Here is a 17,794-nt window from a genome sequence, read left to right as displayed (position 1 = left end):
GACACAAGAGAGTAGCCTACTTTGTTTGAGGTATTGTTTCTTAGCAACATCTCTGTTTTTCTGTTTATCCCACAGTTCTTTGCCTCCATGATTTCCACATTTACTCTGAATTTTGTTCTAAGTATTTACCATGGAAACATATGGGATCTCTCTAGCCCCGGTCTCATCAATTTTGGAACATTTGACACTGAGGTAACCATTAATATGTAAATTTTCAATCATACATCCTGTGTCCTTCCCTCTTAGGGCCTCTGGATAGCAGGAGCCTCCAGTTTTGAGATTTTGGATTTTTAAAAAATTAACTCTGGAAGCAAAGCATTCCTCTGTGGGAAATCTAGTCCTAGTGGGATTCAGTTGTTACCCACCAGTGCAACAATAAAAAGCACTATGAATGAGGGGTAGGCGACCTGATATTTATCACAGTTCTCCTACTGTTTAGGTTGTGTCCAAGGAAAAGTTCAGCAGTTTGTTTGCACTTCAGTTTTTTCAACTGTGAGAATTAAGACTTGGATTGACTTGTAGATTCCTAGCATTCTGTCCAAGATCATGCTGACCAAATGGAGCGTGCTGACCAAATATCAAACCAATACCAAAGATGCTAACTGACTGAAAAGTAGGGATTTAATTGTGCTTTCCATAGTTGTTACAGTAGGAGAGCATTTGGAGATAAACTCATAAACTCAAGGTTTATGCCAGTGGATCTTAAAATTAAGCAACATTTTTCTCTTTGTGCAGAAAATGGTATACACAATCCATGAGATCCCCATCTTCATTGCCATGGGTGTGGTAGGTAAGGAAAATTTTTGTTGAATTCATTAAAAATCTAACTTTGGTTTTTTTCCCCCCTGCTTGTCTTTTGTCATTTTTACCAAAGGCCATCCTCCTGTTAAAAATTTATGGAAAGAGCCTTTCTAAACATGTGTTTTGAAATGGCTGGAGCCCCGGTTAATTCTCAGGAGAATCTTTCTGTATCTTTTGGCCTGAATAACAATGTGCTCAGGGCTGGGAGGTTGCCAAGATCTGAGACATAGGTTAGCTTTGTAAAGCAGCTTTTAAGGATTCTCTATAAAAATCCAAGAATGAACCAGTTGATTATTCAGTGGTACCCTTCCAAACACCATGACTGCTATCATTTATTTTCCTAGTGCGGGAGATCTATGTTCCAGAAGAGCTGCTGCTAATCTAAGGATTTAAATTACTTATTCATCTTTGTGGCAGCAGAATTTACATTACTATGTTCTTGGGGCTGTATGTAAATTTTCTTTGATGGGAAAAATTAAAATTCAGAGGAATGAATGTAGGTTGTTGTTTTTAATATAGAAATCTTTCCTGCATGCTAAGAGAAAGGATGGTCTTAGCGTCACCTAAATTTAACATTTGCTAAGAATTATCTTCCACTTAATGAAAAGACTGAAGATTAAACAAATCTCTCTCTCAGAATGTGGTATAGTAGAAAAACCATTTTAAAATACTATTTGCCTCATTCTATTTTAGTTCCTTCTCCTAAGCTTCTGGGAAATGGTTCCCCGACTAAGGAAATATGGAGTAACCAGCTCTTTCAAGTTGTTGGTAGCAAGGGAATTCAGATTTCAAAACTGACCTTTCTACTTGTCTCCTTCTGGCTATAGGTGGTATTCTTGGAGCAGTGTTCAATGCCTTGAATTATTGGCTGACAATGTTTCGAATCAGGTAAAAGGTCCCTTTGCATTATATTCATACAGAAAATGACACAGAGAAAGGAATTTCAATGCTTGTCATGTGATTGTGGTTCTGAAGTATGTCTTAGACTGGAATAATACAGAGAAATAAGGGAGCTGGAAGACGGATAATAAGTCATAGGAAATGGAATAACACCTAGACACTGACGTCAATTATTTCTCTTTTATATTTATCTAAATCCAACCCAGGAGGGGCAAGTGGGGCTTATCGTCTTCTTTTGTCTTGATGTATTTAAGAAGCTATTGATGCTTTCCCTTTTTTGGACTGGTTAAACACAGCCCTACTTGGATGAGAAGATAAATTGTTTCCCATCAGTTTCAAAGAGTATCTCCTTATTGATATTCTGTTACATTATTTAAGACAAGCAGTAAAGCACAGGGACTTTCACAGTTTGTACATGAGTCAACCTGTAACTTTGAGAAAGGAAATGGTGTGGTTACTATTTACTGCTATATTGTCACCAATTTCTCCAACTAACAAAAACCATTGATAAGAGAAGGGGATTATTGCCACAGTGTGGCTGTAAAGTTCTTGTAATCAACACACTAGCATATTCATTAATTTAGGGAGGAAGAGATACTGATAATTCCAAAATAATCCATATTTGGCTTTTGGATCTCGTTAAATACTTATATATTTATATATCCTCTACTTATGTGAAGACCTAGCTTGCTTGATATCATGTCCCTTAGGGTCACTTCTTTTAAGTAGCTAATTGATGATTTCTTAATTGTAATTTTTATGATTCTGTCATTGATATAGAAAGGCTTATCTAAAGCTGTTTTGATTCTACAGGTACATACACCGCCCCTGCCTCCAGGTGATTGAAGCCATGCTTGTGGCTGCAGTCACTGCCACAGTTGCATTTGTATTGATTTACTCATCTCGGGATTGTCAGCCACTTCAAGGGAATTCCATGTCTTACCCACTTCAGGTAAGAGGCTAGAGCTATGGGTCCAAGATAAATCCCCCTAGTAGTCAGGACCTATAATAGAGCCTATATCAAGGTAGACATTCCCAGGGAAAGTCCCTCTCACTGTTCTTTTTTCCATCAAATCATCATTTGTCCAACAGAAAGGCATTCCTCTAAGACAATTTATTTCTCATTATTGAATCAGTTTTATTTTAGATGAGGAATTACTATATTAATCAGGCAGTTTGGGAAGAGTTAGAATAGATCTGTCATGGTACCCTGAATGCTCTTCTCTTTAAGCTTTTATAATGACTCTATAAGTAGTAAAAATAAGTATTTAAAACATGTAGGAGCATGCTTGTTCTCACTTGTGAGACCAGTGGCGTAAATGTGCCCAGTAGCAGGCTGACTCTGCCCCAGGAGTCAGATTGCCTTAAGCCTGCTTGTTTTTGCCTTTACCCTATTGAAGGGTAATAGGGGATAGTATTGACATGTCTTATAATTATGAGTTGTTACAAAACTCATCTAGACTCAAGGATGTGGCCTCGTGAAACTAAATTAGGTAAGGAATCAGATTTTATCAAGCCTTCCAAAAAGTATTAATGATATTCATGTGAGCCTCATTCTGTTTCCTGGTTGAAGACGCAGGTATGTACATACATACTGCCTGCAGATCTTGTTTCTTTACTGATCTTCAGAGTTAGACCTGACCACATTGTATTTGTTTGTACTGAAGAAATTCTTGATCCATCTTTACTGAAGAAGATAATCAAGTTTGTGTTTAGCCAGGATATTCTAATGGAGATCTTGTTTTTCTTTCTGTTCTTCAATCCCATAGCTGTTCTGTGCAGATGGAGAATATAATTCTATGGCTGCAGCCTTTTTCAACACCCCAGAGAAGAGTGTTGTCCGTCTTTTTCATGACCCCCCAGGTCTGTTACTTTGATCAATATGCATCAAGCTAGAATCAGAATTTGACCTATACTTGTTCCCATGACGAGAACTGATTTGGAGAAGGGGAGAGTGTTGGACTATATATGAACTTTTGTTAAATATTCCTATTGCTTGATACTGGCCCTCCAAGAGTATGAACAGAACTTAGTGGGGAATGGAGAGTGGGCAGGAAGGGGACTGTTACAATGACTCTCAAACCCAGAGTCTTCACATGGCAGTTTATTCAGTTTTATAAGATAGGACTTTTGTCTGGCAGATGGGGAAGAAAAACCGTGGGAAGGTAGCAGAGCACAGGGAGGGAGAGTTGGACAAAGTAGAGAGAAGGAGCCATTGGGTTGTGTTTTTGTGCTTCTCGCAGGAATGATGGACTTGGTCAGTCTAATAGACTGTCTTCCTTCCTTCCTGGGGAGTGATCTGCTTTTGGAGGCTCTGGGGTCTTTCCATCATTTAGTATAATTTCATTTTCCCAAATGACTTTACCTTCTGTGAATTGTTTCTGGGATTTTAATTTTGTCAGCACATTCCCCAAGTCAAAATAATGTTCTAAATGGTGACCATAATATTTTTTTCTCATTTTTTTCTGACAACCGAGCATTTAATGAAAAATCATGATGTCTCTGTTTAGCTTCATTAATAGTGTAGATATGAGACAGGAGAAAAGATGGTAAGGCAGTTACCTCTGACTTATTCTGTAGCTTTGGATATAATGAGTCAGAGAACTCTAGAGCTGGAAGGGTCCTTGGGGACTATCTAGTGTGTCTGCCATATATGAAAGAGGAGTAAACCCTGACCGAGGGGAGGCAAAAGTAAGTTAGTTGCAAAGCCAACTCCAAGACATCAAGTTTAGTCTTTCCCCTATGTCACATATCTTTTTTTAAAATTTATGTATTTATTTTAAAGCTTTTGGTTTTTCAAAATATATGCATGGACAATCTTCAACATTAGCCCTTGTAAAATCCTGTGTTCCAATCCCCCCACCTCACTTCCCCCACACCCTTCCCTAAGTGGCAAGTAGTCCAATATATGTTAAACATGGTAGAAATATATGTTAAATCCAATTTATGTGTACATATTTATACAATTACTGTGCTGCACAAAAAATGAGCAAGCTAAAATGCAAGCAAACAACAACAAAATGAGTAAAAATGCTACATTGCCACGTATCTTTTAATCATTTACTCTCTCTGCTTTTTATTTCTTGTAAAAAATGGAGTTGTTCCATGTAAATATCATATATTTACAAATATAAAATATTTACTTTTTTTGAAATGTTAGTTCAGAAATCAAGTTGTTGGTAGTTAAACTATCCCAGCCCAGACTCTGTCCCAATCTGAGATATGTCCTGAATAAGTTGTTTGCATTTCTGGCCTTAGTTCCTTTGCCTGTGATGTATTCAGGTACATATCTCTTTTAGTTCTCCATGGGTAACAGATGCCATCAGAAGTCAGTGCATCTTGAAATCTGTTATCTGCTCAATTTCTTTTTCACTTCTATGGACCCATTTGCAGCCCTCTCTTGTTCTCATTAAGATCCCAAGAAGCAAGCCTGAATGTTGTGTCATATTTCCTATATGTTTGTGACTATGACTTAGGATATCCACATTCCCCTAGAAGCTTTGGGAAAAGTTCTTCTGTTGTTGCCAGCAGCAAGGATGTGATTCCAGATGTCTGCATTCAAAATAATTTTTAAATTGTTTTTTTCACCTGGACCGTAGCAGCTTTTTAGTTGGCCTTTCTTTACTACCTTTCTGAATTCTAATCAGTATGGGAGGAATAGAGAAAAGTAACCTTGGTAAGGTTCCCTTTTTGCCAACTTCAGTCATACTGTTTTTGGTGTATTGAGCAGGGGCTGAGGCTGCCTCTTACTGCCTCAGTGATGGAGGAGATCTCATCATCTTCTCCTCTGACCTCTTCCCTGCCTTCCCCCACTGGAACACATCATTGTAAGCAGAAGTTTTCCCTACCTGTCACAAACAGTTTATGAGTATAGCCTTGGTGGCCATATCCTTCTGCCACCTTTGGTCTGGTATTTCCTCAGTTCTTTTAAAGAATAGCCAAGAAAACTACTTGTTACCATGGTGCCAGGATTTGATTGAGATTGTGATATGAAAGTTGAAATAAATAAAGGAGGAGATTGTGTCTTCCCACAGGGTGACCTCTTCACAAATGAATTCTTATCTTCTGCCTCAGTTTTTCTATTTCTAAAATAAAATTTTTTCTTTTAAAAAAAAAAAAGCTGTAGGGTGTGCTTTGAAAGGGGATGGAGTGACTGACAGGATTTGGTTGGGGATCAGTCCTTGATCTAGATGATTGGAAGATTTAAGATGAGCTAAGATTTTGCTGTTCATTGTGCTGTTTACCTTTTTGTGGTCAGCAATATCCAAGCAAAGTTTTCACTGCTTCCTTTCTGGGAGGAGTGTGGTATTTTGTTGGTGATCGCCAGAAACATGAAATTTGAGGAGAGGCCTTTGGTACATTCCCCCAACTCCTCTGCCTTTTGTGTCTTCCCTAGGTAGCTACAACCCCATGACCCTGGGACTCTTCACTCTGGTCTATTTCCTACTGGCATGTTGGACCTATGGGCTCACTGTGTCTGCTGGAGTCTTCATTCCATCCCTTCTCATTGGTGCTGCCTGGGGAAGACTTTTTGGCATATCATTGTCCTACCTTACCAATGCTGCAGTGAGTATCCCTTTTGCTTTAACAGTTGACAGGCCCTGGAGAGCTCAACTTTTAAGATGAATCAGGCATAAGAGGAAAATTAGGCATAAATAGGTACATTTTGAAATGTCCGCTTATGCTACCCAAAGAAAGAAAAGGTGAGTTCTCCGGTTAAGTACTTAGTGTATAACTTAGAGTAACATCTTTTCTTTTCTTTTAATTAATTGATATTTCCTCATCAGTAACTTGCCAACAAACATCCTCATTCCCCCCCAAAGTGTAATTCCCCCCCCCAATTCTTCACGGATATTAATATAAATACAGCATGTGTTACTTAAATTTGACAGCACTAAATTTGTCCTTTGTATTGACTGGCATTTTGTTGCATATTCATGTTTTTATTTTTATCATTATGGTGAGCATAGGAGAGGCATTATGGGTAGAAAGCCAGCTTTAAATTCTGAAAAACCCAGGTTCATGTTTTGCCTCTGACATACTGGCTGTATTTTGTTTCCTCTGTCAAAACCTCTAAGCAACTCACAAATACAGATACAGATTAATTGCAGATTTGCATCAGTAGGGGGTATTTACATCAGAAGTCCCCCCACACTGAAGAATTCATAGATTTAGACTTTCTCTGCCTTATCCTGACAACCCTTAGCCCCAAAAGCCCTCGTAGATAGCATTATTTTGTCTCTGCTTTTGGTCACGTAGCATTTAAGCACCTTCAGTTTTCCAGGCACTGGGAATACAAAGAAAAGAAATATGATTCCTACCTTCAAAGAACTTACATGTTACACATTAATATGTAGATAAATATACATATATACAGTAGAGAGAACAGAAGGCTCTAACATTTGAAGGAGCAGGATAGGTAGAAAGTGAGTGACATTTGAGCTGAGTCTTGGATCTTCCCATGTTTCTGTATATTTCTTATAGTCCTTAGAATTATATCTTTTGGCCAAACTCTGTTTGGCCACAGTGGGCCAGCTGATTGGGTGAAATGCTACTTAATAGGTATGAGTTAATATTATTATAGTTGCCCAGGATAGGATGGCTTAAGTTCTCAAAGTTGGGAAAGAGAAAGGGCATAACTTCATGTATAGAAACTCAATTTAGGGAATATGATCTAGTTCAGAGCTTCTTAAACCTTTCTACTAGCAATCCCTTTTCTCCCAAGAAATCTTTATATGATCCTGGATATATAGATATACAAATCAGACATTTACTTATAATAAATCATAATTTCATGACCCCACAATGTTACATGACCTTTTATGGAATTGAGAGACACAGTTTTAAGAAACTGGGATCTTGTTCTCCTGATGCGGAGAATCCATTTTTATCTCAGACAAGATTCTCCAGAATTTGGATTTGTCAGTCATTCTGCTCTTTTGCTAGGCAGCAGGAAGCCAAAGACTTGGAGTCTCTGGTGGTCTTATTTATCAGTGCTCTGACATCTATTGTTTTGGTTTCTTCTAATTATAGATATGGGCTGACCCTGGCAAGTATGCCCTGATGGGAGCTGCTGCCCAGCTTGGTGAGTCCTGTCTTTTTCCATAACATGAATTCATTCTAAGGAGGGAAGATGGGATGGAGCACTTAGCTGCAAAGGCCAGGAGGGTCAGGGCCTAGCCTTTTGGTCTCTCTGTACCTTAGATACATGCCAAGGAGAAACACGAGACTTGATTTACTAAAACTAAACCTTCATGGAAAAGTAAAAGAATTCAAAAGAATTTATTTTGACCTGAAAATGTAGGGAATATACTAACTCCTTTTATTTTCCTTAGGTGGCATTGTGAGAATGACCCTGAGCCTGACTGTCATCATGATGGAGGCTACAAGCAATGTGACTTATGGTTTCCCCATCATGTTGGTTTTGATGACAGCAAAAATTGTTGGAGACTTCTTTATTGAGGTTTGATATGGAAGGGGAAGAGTGAGAAAATTGTTTTGGGTTTCTCAAGAGAACAAGACATTCCTTTCCAGTCTCTCATAATTTGGGGGTTTCTCATTAGCCAAGTGTCCACCTAGGTCCCTAGCAGTGTATTCTCTGTGGAGTCAAGTTGCTTCTCTGGTAGATTTCACTAACCTTCAGGAAGCAGTAATGGATTTAAAAACTCTGCTGTGTCTCATTTCTGCTAGAGGAATCACTGAATCTTTCTATCTTGAAAGTTCTGTGTTGGTGGGAGTAGAGATGATTTTCCTCTTCACCTCACAGGAAAGTATTCAGGTTAAATGGGTGATTATTGTGATACCTTAAAGATTAATAATATTTAAGCTTGCTCTAGTGGTTCTTTTCCTGAAGATGATTTGTAGTGAATTGGCCAGGGTTAAAAGAACAAGGTGGAATCATTCAGTCAGTCCAGCACTTACAGAGCATCTGCTTTGTGCCAAACAGTTTGCCAAGCCTTGATATACAAAGACAGGTAGAAATTGTCCTTGCCTTCAAGTAGCTTACAATCCATTAGGAGAGAATATGCAAACAACTGGATACAAATAAATTAGAGACAGGATAAACTGGTAGTCATCTCAGAGGAAGGAACGTACCACATTAAGAAAAACTAGGAGAGGCTTCTTGCAGAAGGTGGGATTTTTGTCTGGAACTATGAAGAAGCAACAAGAAGAACATAGGTTCCATCAGTGAACAGAAGTAGAGATAATCAGCAGCAGCAGGAGACCAGTGCTCAAATCTGGCTTCCCTATTGGAAGAAGGTACAATCATATATTAGTTTTGTTCTGTCTTTTCTTTCCAGGGCCTTTATGACATGCATATCCAGCTGCAGAGTGTTCCCTTCCTCCACTGGGAAGCTCCAGTTACTTCTCATTCACTCACTGCCAGGTAATGATCCTTTTTCTGACTTCTCCCCTTGGCCTTTCTCTATAAATCTTAGCCTAAAATAGAAATAACCAAGATGTTGGTGACTCAGACCATGCTTGGTAATGTACGCTTCCCAAGGAAATAAGTTGTTTACTTCTGCTGGCAAAAATGCACTATTTCTGTAACTTTTCAATTCAGTCTGGGATAAGGTTGATAAGTCCTGTGGTTGCAGAATCTGCCTCTTTTAAATGGGGAGTGGAAGACATGACATTTCTAGGAGGACATTCTTGTTGTCCTATTTGTACAAATTCTAGGATTCAGAGATATTGAAAATGTCATTGTTGTCCAACAGTCTATAGCTGTGGAATGAAACTGGTCTATAAAATACCATTAATTAACTTTGACAGTTACTAAAAAGAGTACTTTTTTCCTCCTAGCTATTCTGAAATAGAGGCAATATTGAGAAACCAGTGGTATAAGTCCCAGCTTCTGTGGTTCATGACCCCATATGGAGTCTTGTGACTGATTGTGGGATGTGAAATTATGATTTATTATAAGTAAATGTTTAATATGTATACCTGTTTTATATATCTATATGCCCAGGGTCATGTAAAAATTTCTCAGGTGAAAAGAGGTCACTAATGGAAAAAGTTTCAGGAACCCTGTTCTAAAGTCATTGCTTTTTCCCTCAGCTGCATGCTAAGAGTTCCTCTTCTTCCTTTGCTTTCTTACCAGAGAAGTGATGAGTACACCAGTTACCTGTCTACGGAGAAAAGAGAAAGTGGGAGTAATAGTGGATGTCCTCAGTGACACTTCCTCCAATCACAATGGCTTCCCAGTGGTGGAGTACTCGGATGACGCCCAGGTAGAGAACAGATTTTGCCATGGACTGGGAAAAAAGAAGTAGCATCCACCCTAATAAATGACCATTAATACCTCAATTAATTAATGTCTTCTCCCCAGGAGAAGACAAGTTTATGTTAGATGAATAGTTCAGGCAGATTGTTTTCATTTCACAATTTGGGTCCTGGTGGTAGCCTCATTTAATTATGGTAGACAGATAATCAGAATTGAAGTTAAAGCAAAACCCAAGGATTTTCATTTCTCTGTTTTCCTAGATAGTTCATTGCTATAGTCTTTCTGTGGCTCATGTACCTGGGAGTGGGAGAGAAGGAATTAGAGCCTTTCTTTAGAGATCTTGCATTGCCTCCTGAGAAGGAAGTCTGATAATAATCCAGACTCTAAATCTTGCTTCTGAGCATCATATATGGACAAAAGATAATCTCTTTTTACAGCCAGCAAGGTTACAAGGCTTGATCCTGCGCTCCCAGTTGATTGTCCTTTTGAAGCATAAGGTATGATTTTTCACAAGGCCTTTTATAAAATGTCATCAAAACCCTAAACACCAGGTGTGGATATTCCCAGACCTTGCAAATGATCCCCCATTCTCTGCTGTAGCAGTTTCCTTTATATTTGGTGGTATTTATTACCTTCCACTTTGGAGCTCAAGTTTCAAAGACTACATCACAGCAACAGAAATGCCAAGTAGGCAAAATGCCCCCTTCCCACTATATGGAGAAACTGTGCCCACCCTTCTCCCTGGTGATACCACTACTAGTTCTGTATCTCAGAAAAAATGGAAAAGGATCTATATGTACAAAAATATTCATAACAGGTTTTTATTGTTGTGGTGGCAAAAAATCAGTAATTGAAGAGGTTCCTGTTAATAGAGAATGTATGAATGAGTTGTGGTATTTGAATGTGGTATATGGAATATGATGGAATATTGTGTTGAAAGAAATTATTTCAGAGAAAACTGGGAAGAATTGTATGAACTGAAGTAGAGTAAAGTGAGCAGAACAGAGAAAACATTTTGTACCATAATAGTAATGTTGTAATCAGCTCTGAAAGACTTAGTAACTGAACTGCAAAGTGACCTACCACAGTTCCAAACGACTCCTGATGAAATGGGTTACTCACATCCAGAGAGGAAGAAGTGATAGACTCAATGCAAATGGAAGCTTATGGGTTTTTTCCCTTTTTTAAAAATTTTTTGGAAGGGGAGTGGGACATCTAATAAAGGAATTTACATTTTATGACTATTTGTAACAGGCTTTGTTTTTCAGGCCTTCTCAATAGGGAAGGCAAAAGGAAGGGGAGGGAGAGAATTTGGAACTGAAAATAAATCTTTGTCCACCATCTCTGGTGCAGTGTCTAAGAGAGACCCTGTGAAATCAAAGGATGCTTTTTTTCTTCTGTCTTTTACTTTAGGTATTTGTGGAACGGGCCAGTCTGAACTTGTTCCAGAGGAGACTGAAATTGAAGGACTTTCGTGATGCCTATCCCCGATTCCCACCCATCCAGTCCATTCATGTGTCTCAGGATGAAAGAGAATGTATGATGGACCTCACAGAATTCATGAATCCCTCCCCATACACAGTGCCTCAGGTAACTGGCTAGTATGTTACAGGATGGGAAGAAGGTTGGCACCAGAGCTGCTCCCTAGACCCCTTACCAGTTCAAGAGGCTGAAAAATAAATGCATCCTTCAGTAGGTAATGAGTAGAAAACCATTACATTTCTGTAATTCCTGAGTAGTCTTCCTGAGGGCTCTTTCTGTCTTCCACAAAATAGACAATGTCTTCTCCAGTCATATGAGAGAAAATCTAGACTGAGAGAGTATTTATAATTCAGTATTTTAATAATGTCTGTCACTTGCATATGTATAACCTCTGTTGCAATGCTTACCCTCTAAAGGAGGTAGGAGAGAAAGGAAGGATAGAATTTGGAACTCAAAACTTTAATAAAAAAAAAAAAGTTTAAAAATTGTTTTAACATTTAATTGGGAAGGAAATTATTTTTAAAAATGAAAAACACACATAGGTTAGTAATAATAATAATGTCAATTACAAAGTCTTTTAAATACATTTCCAAATATTAAAAATGGTCCAGAGTATGGTCCCTCTGAAAGAAAAAATTGCAGTCACCCCAGGAGACTAAGTTCTTTTAAAGCAGGGATTTTGATTTTTATCTTAGTTTCCTCAACCCTTAGCATAGTACCTTATGTGTGTTGGGCATTTAATGTTTTTGGAACTCTAAGACTCACACTGATGTGGAAACCTGATTTCTGGCTCGGTGGCTATGGGAGATGCCCACTTCACTCTAACACAAGAAAAATAGGAAGTGGGACAACCCTCTCAGTTCTGCCAGGCCTCAGCAGTGCTTCAGGACCTTCCTCCAGGATTGACCAGCAGGTCTATGAGATCTAGGTCCTGCCCAGCTCTATAGAAAGTGTCTTTCTGTGATTGAATGCTTTCTTTGGGAAAACTGAAAATTGACAAGGTGATCTGAAGACTAAATAAATGTTTGACTTATTTCTAGGAGGCATCACTTCCGAGAGTATTCAAGCTTTTCCGTGCACTGGGACTGAGGCATTTGGTGGTGGTAGATAATCATAATCAGGTGAGTTTGCGCTCAGGGGGAAATACATGCTCTGCATTAATATACTATTAGGTCACCAATGACTAGAATAGTCATTGGTAGTTTCTCTTATCTCTATCCTTAAATCCTAAATCCCCTCTCCTGAAGGGGCCTGTGACAATGCTGTCAGTTCCCCAAAACTTTTTCCTTTGATAAAAAAGTGGCTTCCCAGTTAGAGATTTCAGATAGATATGGCTTCCTTAATCTCAAAGGCTGCCATCTCTGAAGGCCCTGCCTGTTTTTGTTGTTGAGGGTGGCCGGTCCAGTGTGCTGATTGTACTGTCTATCCAAGCTTCTGGTTCCCTTGTCAGGGCCAAGAGTCAAATACTCTTGATTCTCTTGTTCTTTTGTATCATTTCAGTATCCAGATTGGCAGAAAAGGCCAAGCATTTCACAGCAGTTGTGCCAGCGACACAGTCAGAAGTTTGGTCTCTCTGACATATCTCCTTTGGTTCTGTCCTTACAGGTGGTTGGGATGGTGACGAGAAAAGATCTTGCAAGATACAGATTAGGGAAAGGAGGTTTGGAAGAGCTGTCCTTGGCTCAGACGTGAGGGACTTGGCATCACGTCTCAGACGCTGCAGGGCAAGTGTCACTGACCACTGGAAACCCTCTGACACCTCTTCTTTAGCACTCATCTGAGGCCTTGTTTCTCTGGAGGCCATGGAAGTGAAAAGTCCTCCCAGACTTCCCAGCTGTCTCCCAAGCACAAACCTGGCTCCTCCAGGTTCCACTTCAGTGTTTTAATTTGATGTACATTGTGGGTAGATTTGTTTACATTTTAATGTTTTCCTCTGTGGTGTATTGCCATTGAATTCAATTTTTATTCTGTCCTTTTATGTTTCTTTACCTGAAAGGAGCAAATAAGTTTAACTTTCTAGTTGTGCTCGACTGAAAGCAGATGGGTGAGGGAGCTTGTTGTTCATGCATACACATGGGGGGCAGTCCCACTGCACTGAGGAGAGTCAGTCTGTTGCACCTGCTGTATTCCATTCCTGCTGACCCCTGTGGCCACAGTAGTTGAATTTGGCCTATTTGTTTTGCACAATTCAACATAGTGCTCGGGAATCTCTGGGAATTTCCTGAAAGAGTCCTATAACTTCGGTAGATGCTTCAACTTCTCCCCCGTACATTCCCCATAACCAGTCTGTGCCTCCCATCTTGGTATGGCAGCAGGAGGCCTACCAGCTCAGTGCTTGACTGACCTGTCTCCAGAACAATAGTTGGGTTTGGATTGGGCCAAGGGAAGTGGCCTGAGGACAAAGAAGAGCTCCACAGGCTGACACACCTGAGGTGGAACTGGGCTTAAGAAAAACTTCACCTATCCCCCAGAGAGCAGTGCCAGGTGTTACTGCCACCAGTGACATCCCCTTCCTTCCAGCATTGGCTCCTTGTGGGCTGAGGGGATCTTGAATCTGTCTTCCCCCTCCTCCGAGAACAGACTTGAAAGCCAAACAAATCTGATTATAACAACAATGGAAATGTGAGATGTGGCCCATCCTTACTGAGGCGGCTCCTGACTGTGGTGGGTAATCCGCTATCACTGTAGATTACACATCTGTCCTCTGCTGTCAGGTTGACTGGCCTTACCCCACCCGCCTTTTCTGGTCAGTGAGCTCCAGAATCAGAGCATCCTTCTGTCACTCGCAGAGTCTGGACTCTGTGTCTTGATAGCAGACATGGCATCTCCTGTCAGCCCATGTTGGTGCTTGTGGCATCGTTCCCTCCTTCCTGAACCTTCCCCTGCTCCCCTGCTCACTGCAGAAGTTTGAGACTTCAAAAGAAAGGCCGTTCAGTCAGAAACACTCTTTTTAAGCATTTTTTAGGTGTTTGATACACACTGTATTTATGTCAATGAAAGGTATTTAGATAATGAATCCTTTGGGTTTTAGCATATGACTTTTCTTAAATGTGCTTATTCTTATTTTCCCCAACTATTAGAGCTGGGTATAAATGCACAGCATACTTTGTTCGGCATATACTTACTATGAGTTATATTGAGCTTTTTAAAAGCTTTAAAAAAGCTTTTTTTAAAAGGCTGTTATTGGGTACCTCTCTTGGATTCTTAGTTCCTGTTTATGCCATTCCCTTAAAAGTACTAAAGACCATGTGGCCTGTGGCTCATCTTAGAGGAATAGCTCTGGCATATCTTTTAATAACTGGACAGGAGTCCCTGGGGCTTCTTACCTTCATTCATAAGTTTTTTCCTTAATAGGTAAAGACCAGCTCTGCCCGTATCGTCTCGGGTAGCATGCTGTTTTTGTGGCACTGAATTCTTTCTTTCTGCCCTCCAATCACCACTACTTGGCGTCTATTCTTGCCGCCTTACTGCAGAGCTGGCTGGCAGTCTCTCTTTGGCCTTCCTCACTGCCACAACCTCCTGGGGCTGACTCTTCCCCATACTCACTCTCATGTGGGTTTCTATTTATCTGTGCTTGGAGAGAGAGACCTGCTTTGATGAAGTTCAGGTTTGGGGGTTCCTTCTGTCACTAACCCCTGCATGGATTAGTTCTCCAAGCTTCAGGTAGTCCTTTTAAAAATGCTTTAAGTGTTCCCATGGCTCTGTTTCTCCTGTTTCCTGTGGGAAGCAGCACACTTTGGTTTGTGTTTTTATAGTTTGTACAGATGTTACATTTTGATTTTATCTCTGTTGAAAGTTGTGGCATCTTTAATGAGTGAAGAGTAGGGGACTGTCAACTTTGCACTTCCTTCAAAAGCGTGTCACTGCAATCTTTTAAGCCCTTACCCAGATCATGTGCCAAGAAGGAAATGGGAAGCCGGGAGATGGGCAGGGGTCAGAATATGTATGATTATAAGAAATAAAGGGATTGAAATCAAGCTTTTGGTGCTGGATTTTTTTTCCTTTTCAATCAGGACCATGACCTTGAACCAAAACTGGCTGGAGCATGTCTAGTTTTTGAAATTGATGGTCTGCTGACCAATAATCCTCCTAGTAGGGAGGGTCTTGCACACAGGTGAAAAATGCTTAAACTTTGCAGCTATGAGCATTATCATGAGTCCTGATAAACAAGACTACCAAAAGAAACATTAGAGCGGGACCCAAGATGACACTTATGACCAGCCAGCTCACTAGAAAGGAGTCTGCTCTGCTGAGCCTCCCTCTGGCTGGCCTCCCTGCTCTCAATACCAGTTATAACTCCAGGCCAAACTCCCAGTCTGAGGAATGAGCATGATTTTAGCCCTGGCTTATCAATAATTTTGTGCCATTTGGGTCTCAGGTTTATTTTGCCAATGCTTTAAAATATCAGAAAGGGTAAAAAAAATTCCCCCCTTCCTGGAGGTCATTGTCAACTCCTGCAACCTTTCTGGTGATGTGAGATGGCTCGTGGAAAAGTGCCATCTGCAGTGGGGGTTTTCTGATCCTTTATTCCTCTTGTGCCATACAAACAAAGCAAATGGTGTCCTGGACAGAGACAAGTGTACTGACGCCACTAGCAGCCATTTCCATTGTTTTAGGTGAGGCATCCTGGCTTAGCAGAGGAGGCGCTGGGAAACACAATTAGCTCTGTTGTGACCCTGGATAAGTTACCCTCGCTGAGCCTCATATTCTACATCTGTAAAATTAGGGTAGGAGGACCTGCTTCATGGAATTATTGTGCGGATCCAGCGAGCAAAGCATGAACAAGGTACTTGTATAAATGTCAGGTCTTTAGGTTAAAACTTCCCTGTTAGCAGACCAGATGCATTTCTGGCAGGAGAATGACCTGTTATCAAGGCCAGAATTTCTCCCCATCTCCTGTGGGAGGGAGAGGTATAGGATATGAAGATTAGTGATTTGGTTTTTACAGTTGTGACCATTAGCATTAACCCTACTGAACAGACCATTAGAGGGAGACATTTGTCCAGTCACAGCACAGGAAAACCTGTGCCTCGATTGAAAACATTCCTGTAGTCCTAGGAAGTGGAGAACCAAGGCTGAGCCTTTTATGTTAGAAGAGAGCAGAAGGGTTAGGTCAGCTGTTAATACTCGGCCTTCAGGACCAATCACTTAGCTTTTGTCTCCCTATGCAGGAGAGGAGGCGTCGGTAGTATATAGTAGATGATTAGATTCTTTGTACTGGTGTAATTGGCGATAAGTCATGCGCCAGCTTCTTAGTAAAGAGAGTATAAACAGATGATGAATTTTATGCTGCAGCACAGTTCTCATTCTTTATGATAAACAGTGATTCTATTGGGGAACTAAAAAAAAAAATGTATCTGTGGAACATTTAAGTCTCAATTATAAAACCTGTGAACTATAAGAGATGTTTTTGTATTTCAATAAAAAGTTAATTTTTACTTCTGTGGTATTGTAATAGATTTTCTTCTCCTAGATTACTGCTTCCACCAAGTGGAGACACTTGGAAGCACGGACTCATCTTTGCAGTTTCAACTCAGTCTGTGATAGATACCCTTGCTTAATGTTTTCCCTCATAAGCCATTCAAACATTCTTGTACTTATCACAGCCGAGGTTCTAGAAATCAAGGATTTCTGTCCTTGCCCCCAGAGGGATGTGTAGCTTCAAGTAAGGAAGTGACTTAGGGGCAGAGATGGGACCAGAGCATACCTTCTCAGGCTGAGCATCTATCCTCTCAAACTATCTTCCACATACACCTTTCTTTGATCATGCAGCTTGTAAAGACCTCTAAAAAACAGAACTGGTGCATCTCTCTTTGTCATTCACTTCAGTATGAGATCTAACAATTCACAAGTAAGATTTTGCTTTTAAGATTAAATCTGTAATGTGGGAGCAAATTTAGTTCCCTCCTGTTGGGAGTTAGTCCTTGAAACAGTTGGTGAACCATCTCCTATTCATATTATAATTACTGTTAATTAAGGAATAGCCCCTTCTCCAAGTTTCTCTTGATACTCACTAGAGCCCCCATTCTTTCTCATTTGCACTGGGCTTATTAAGCCACCAGAAGTAGTTTATACTGAGACCTGCTTTGATGTCGGTAATTAGATTAAATCGTTACTGCAAGCCCTAAGCTTTCTACCTTTTCCTCTCAGGATAGCTCTCCAAATAGTGATCCTAGATCACAAAATCACAAAGGTAGCTGAAAGTTGGGGAGCTTCACCTGGCAGGGAATGGCTAAGCTGATTTCTATTATGCTATAGTTAATGGTCTTAGAGAATGAAAAGAGTTTATCCTAAGCTTTCAGGTTTCTTCACTTCACCCTTTCCAGGCAGTTGGCAGTAAGGGATCCTCAGCTGGACCTTTAAATCCAGTAGGTACTTCATGGCTCC

The 17,794-nt window shown here is 40.1% G+C and overlaps 1 protein-coding gene across 2 annotated transcripts in view; it reads left to right on the top strand.

The window, feature by feature from the left end:
- The window catches only part of CLCN7 (chloride voltage-gated channel 7), a 56,878-nt gene extending 41,494 nt beyond the window's left edge, over positions 1–15,384 (top strand). For both annotated transcript variants that reach the window (XM_031945773.1, XM_031945774.1), the window contains 14 exons: positions 76–192; positions 736–790; positions 1,629–1,689; positions 2,515–2,653; positions 3,471–3,564; positions 6,098–6,267; positions 7,735–7,786; positions 8,037–8,164; positions 9,003–9,088; positions 9,803–9,932; positions 10,363–10,422; positions 11,339–11,515; positions 12,448–12,528; positions 13,013–15,384. In XM_031945773.1, the coding sequence (XP_031801633.1) occupies positions 76–192; positions 736–790; positions 1,629–1,689; positions 2,515–2,653; positions 3,471–3,564; positions 6,098–6,267; positions 7,735–7,786; positions 8,037–8,164; positions 9,003–9,088; positions 9,803–9,932; positions 10,363–10,422; positions 11,339–11,515; positions 12,448–12,528; positions 13,013–13,099 (1,437 nt within the window). In that variant the 3' untranslated portion in view covers positions 13,100–15,384. The remainder of the gene's footprint in view (positions 1–75; positions 193–735; positions 791–1,628; positions 1,690–2,514; positions 2,654–3,470; positions 3,565–6,097; positions 6,268–7,734; positions 7,787–8,036; positions 8,165–9,002; positions 9,089–9,802; positions 9,933–10,362; positions 10,423–11,338; positions 11,516–12,447; positions 12,529–13,012) is intronic.
- Positions 15,385–17,794: the final 2,410 nt, after the last annotated feature.

Source organism: Sarcophilus harrisii, chromosome 1 (genome assembly GCF_902635505.1).
Source record: "Sarcophilus harrisii chromosome 1, mSarHar1.11, whole genome shotgun sequence".
NCBI classification, from domain to species: domain Eukaryota; kingdom Metazoa; phylum Chordata; class Mammalia; order Dasyuromorphia; family Dasyuridae; genus Sarcophilus; species Sarcophilus harrisii.
Note: the sequence above shows the minus strand (reverse complement) of the source record. Positions and strands in the feature narration are given on the sequence as shown.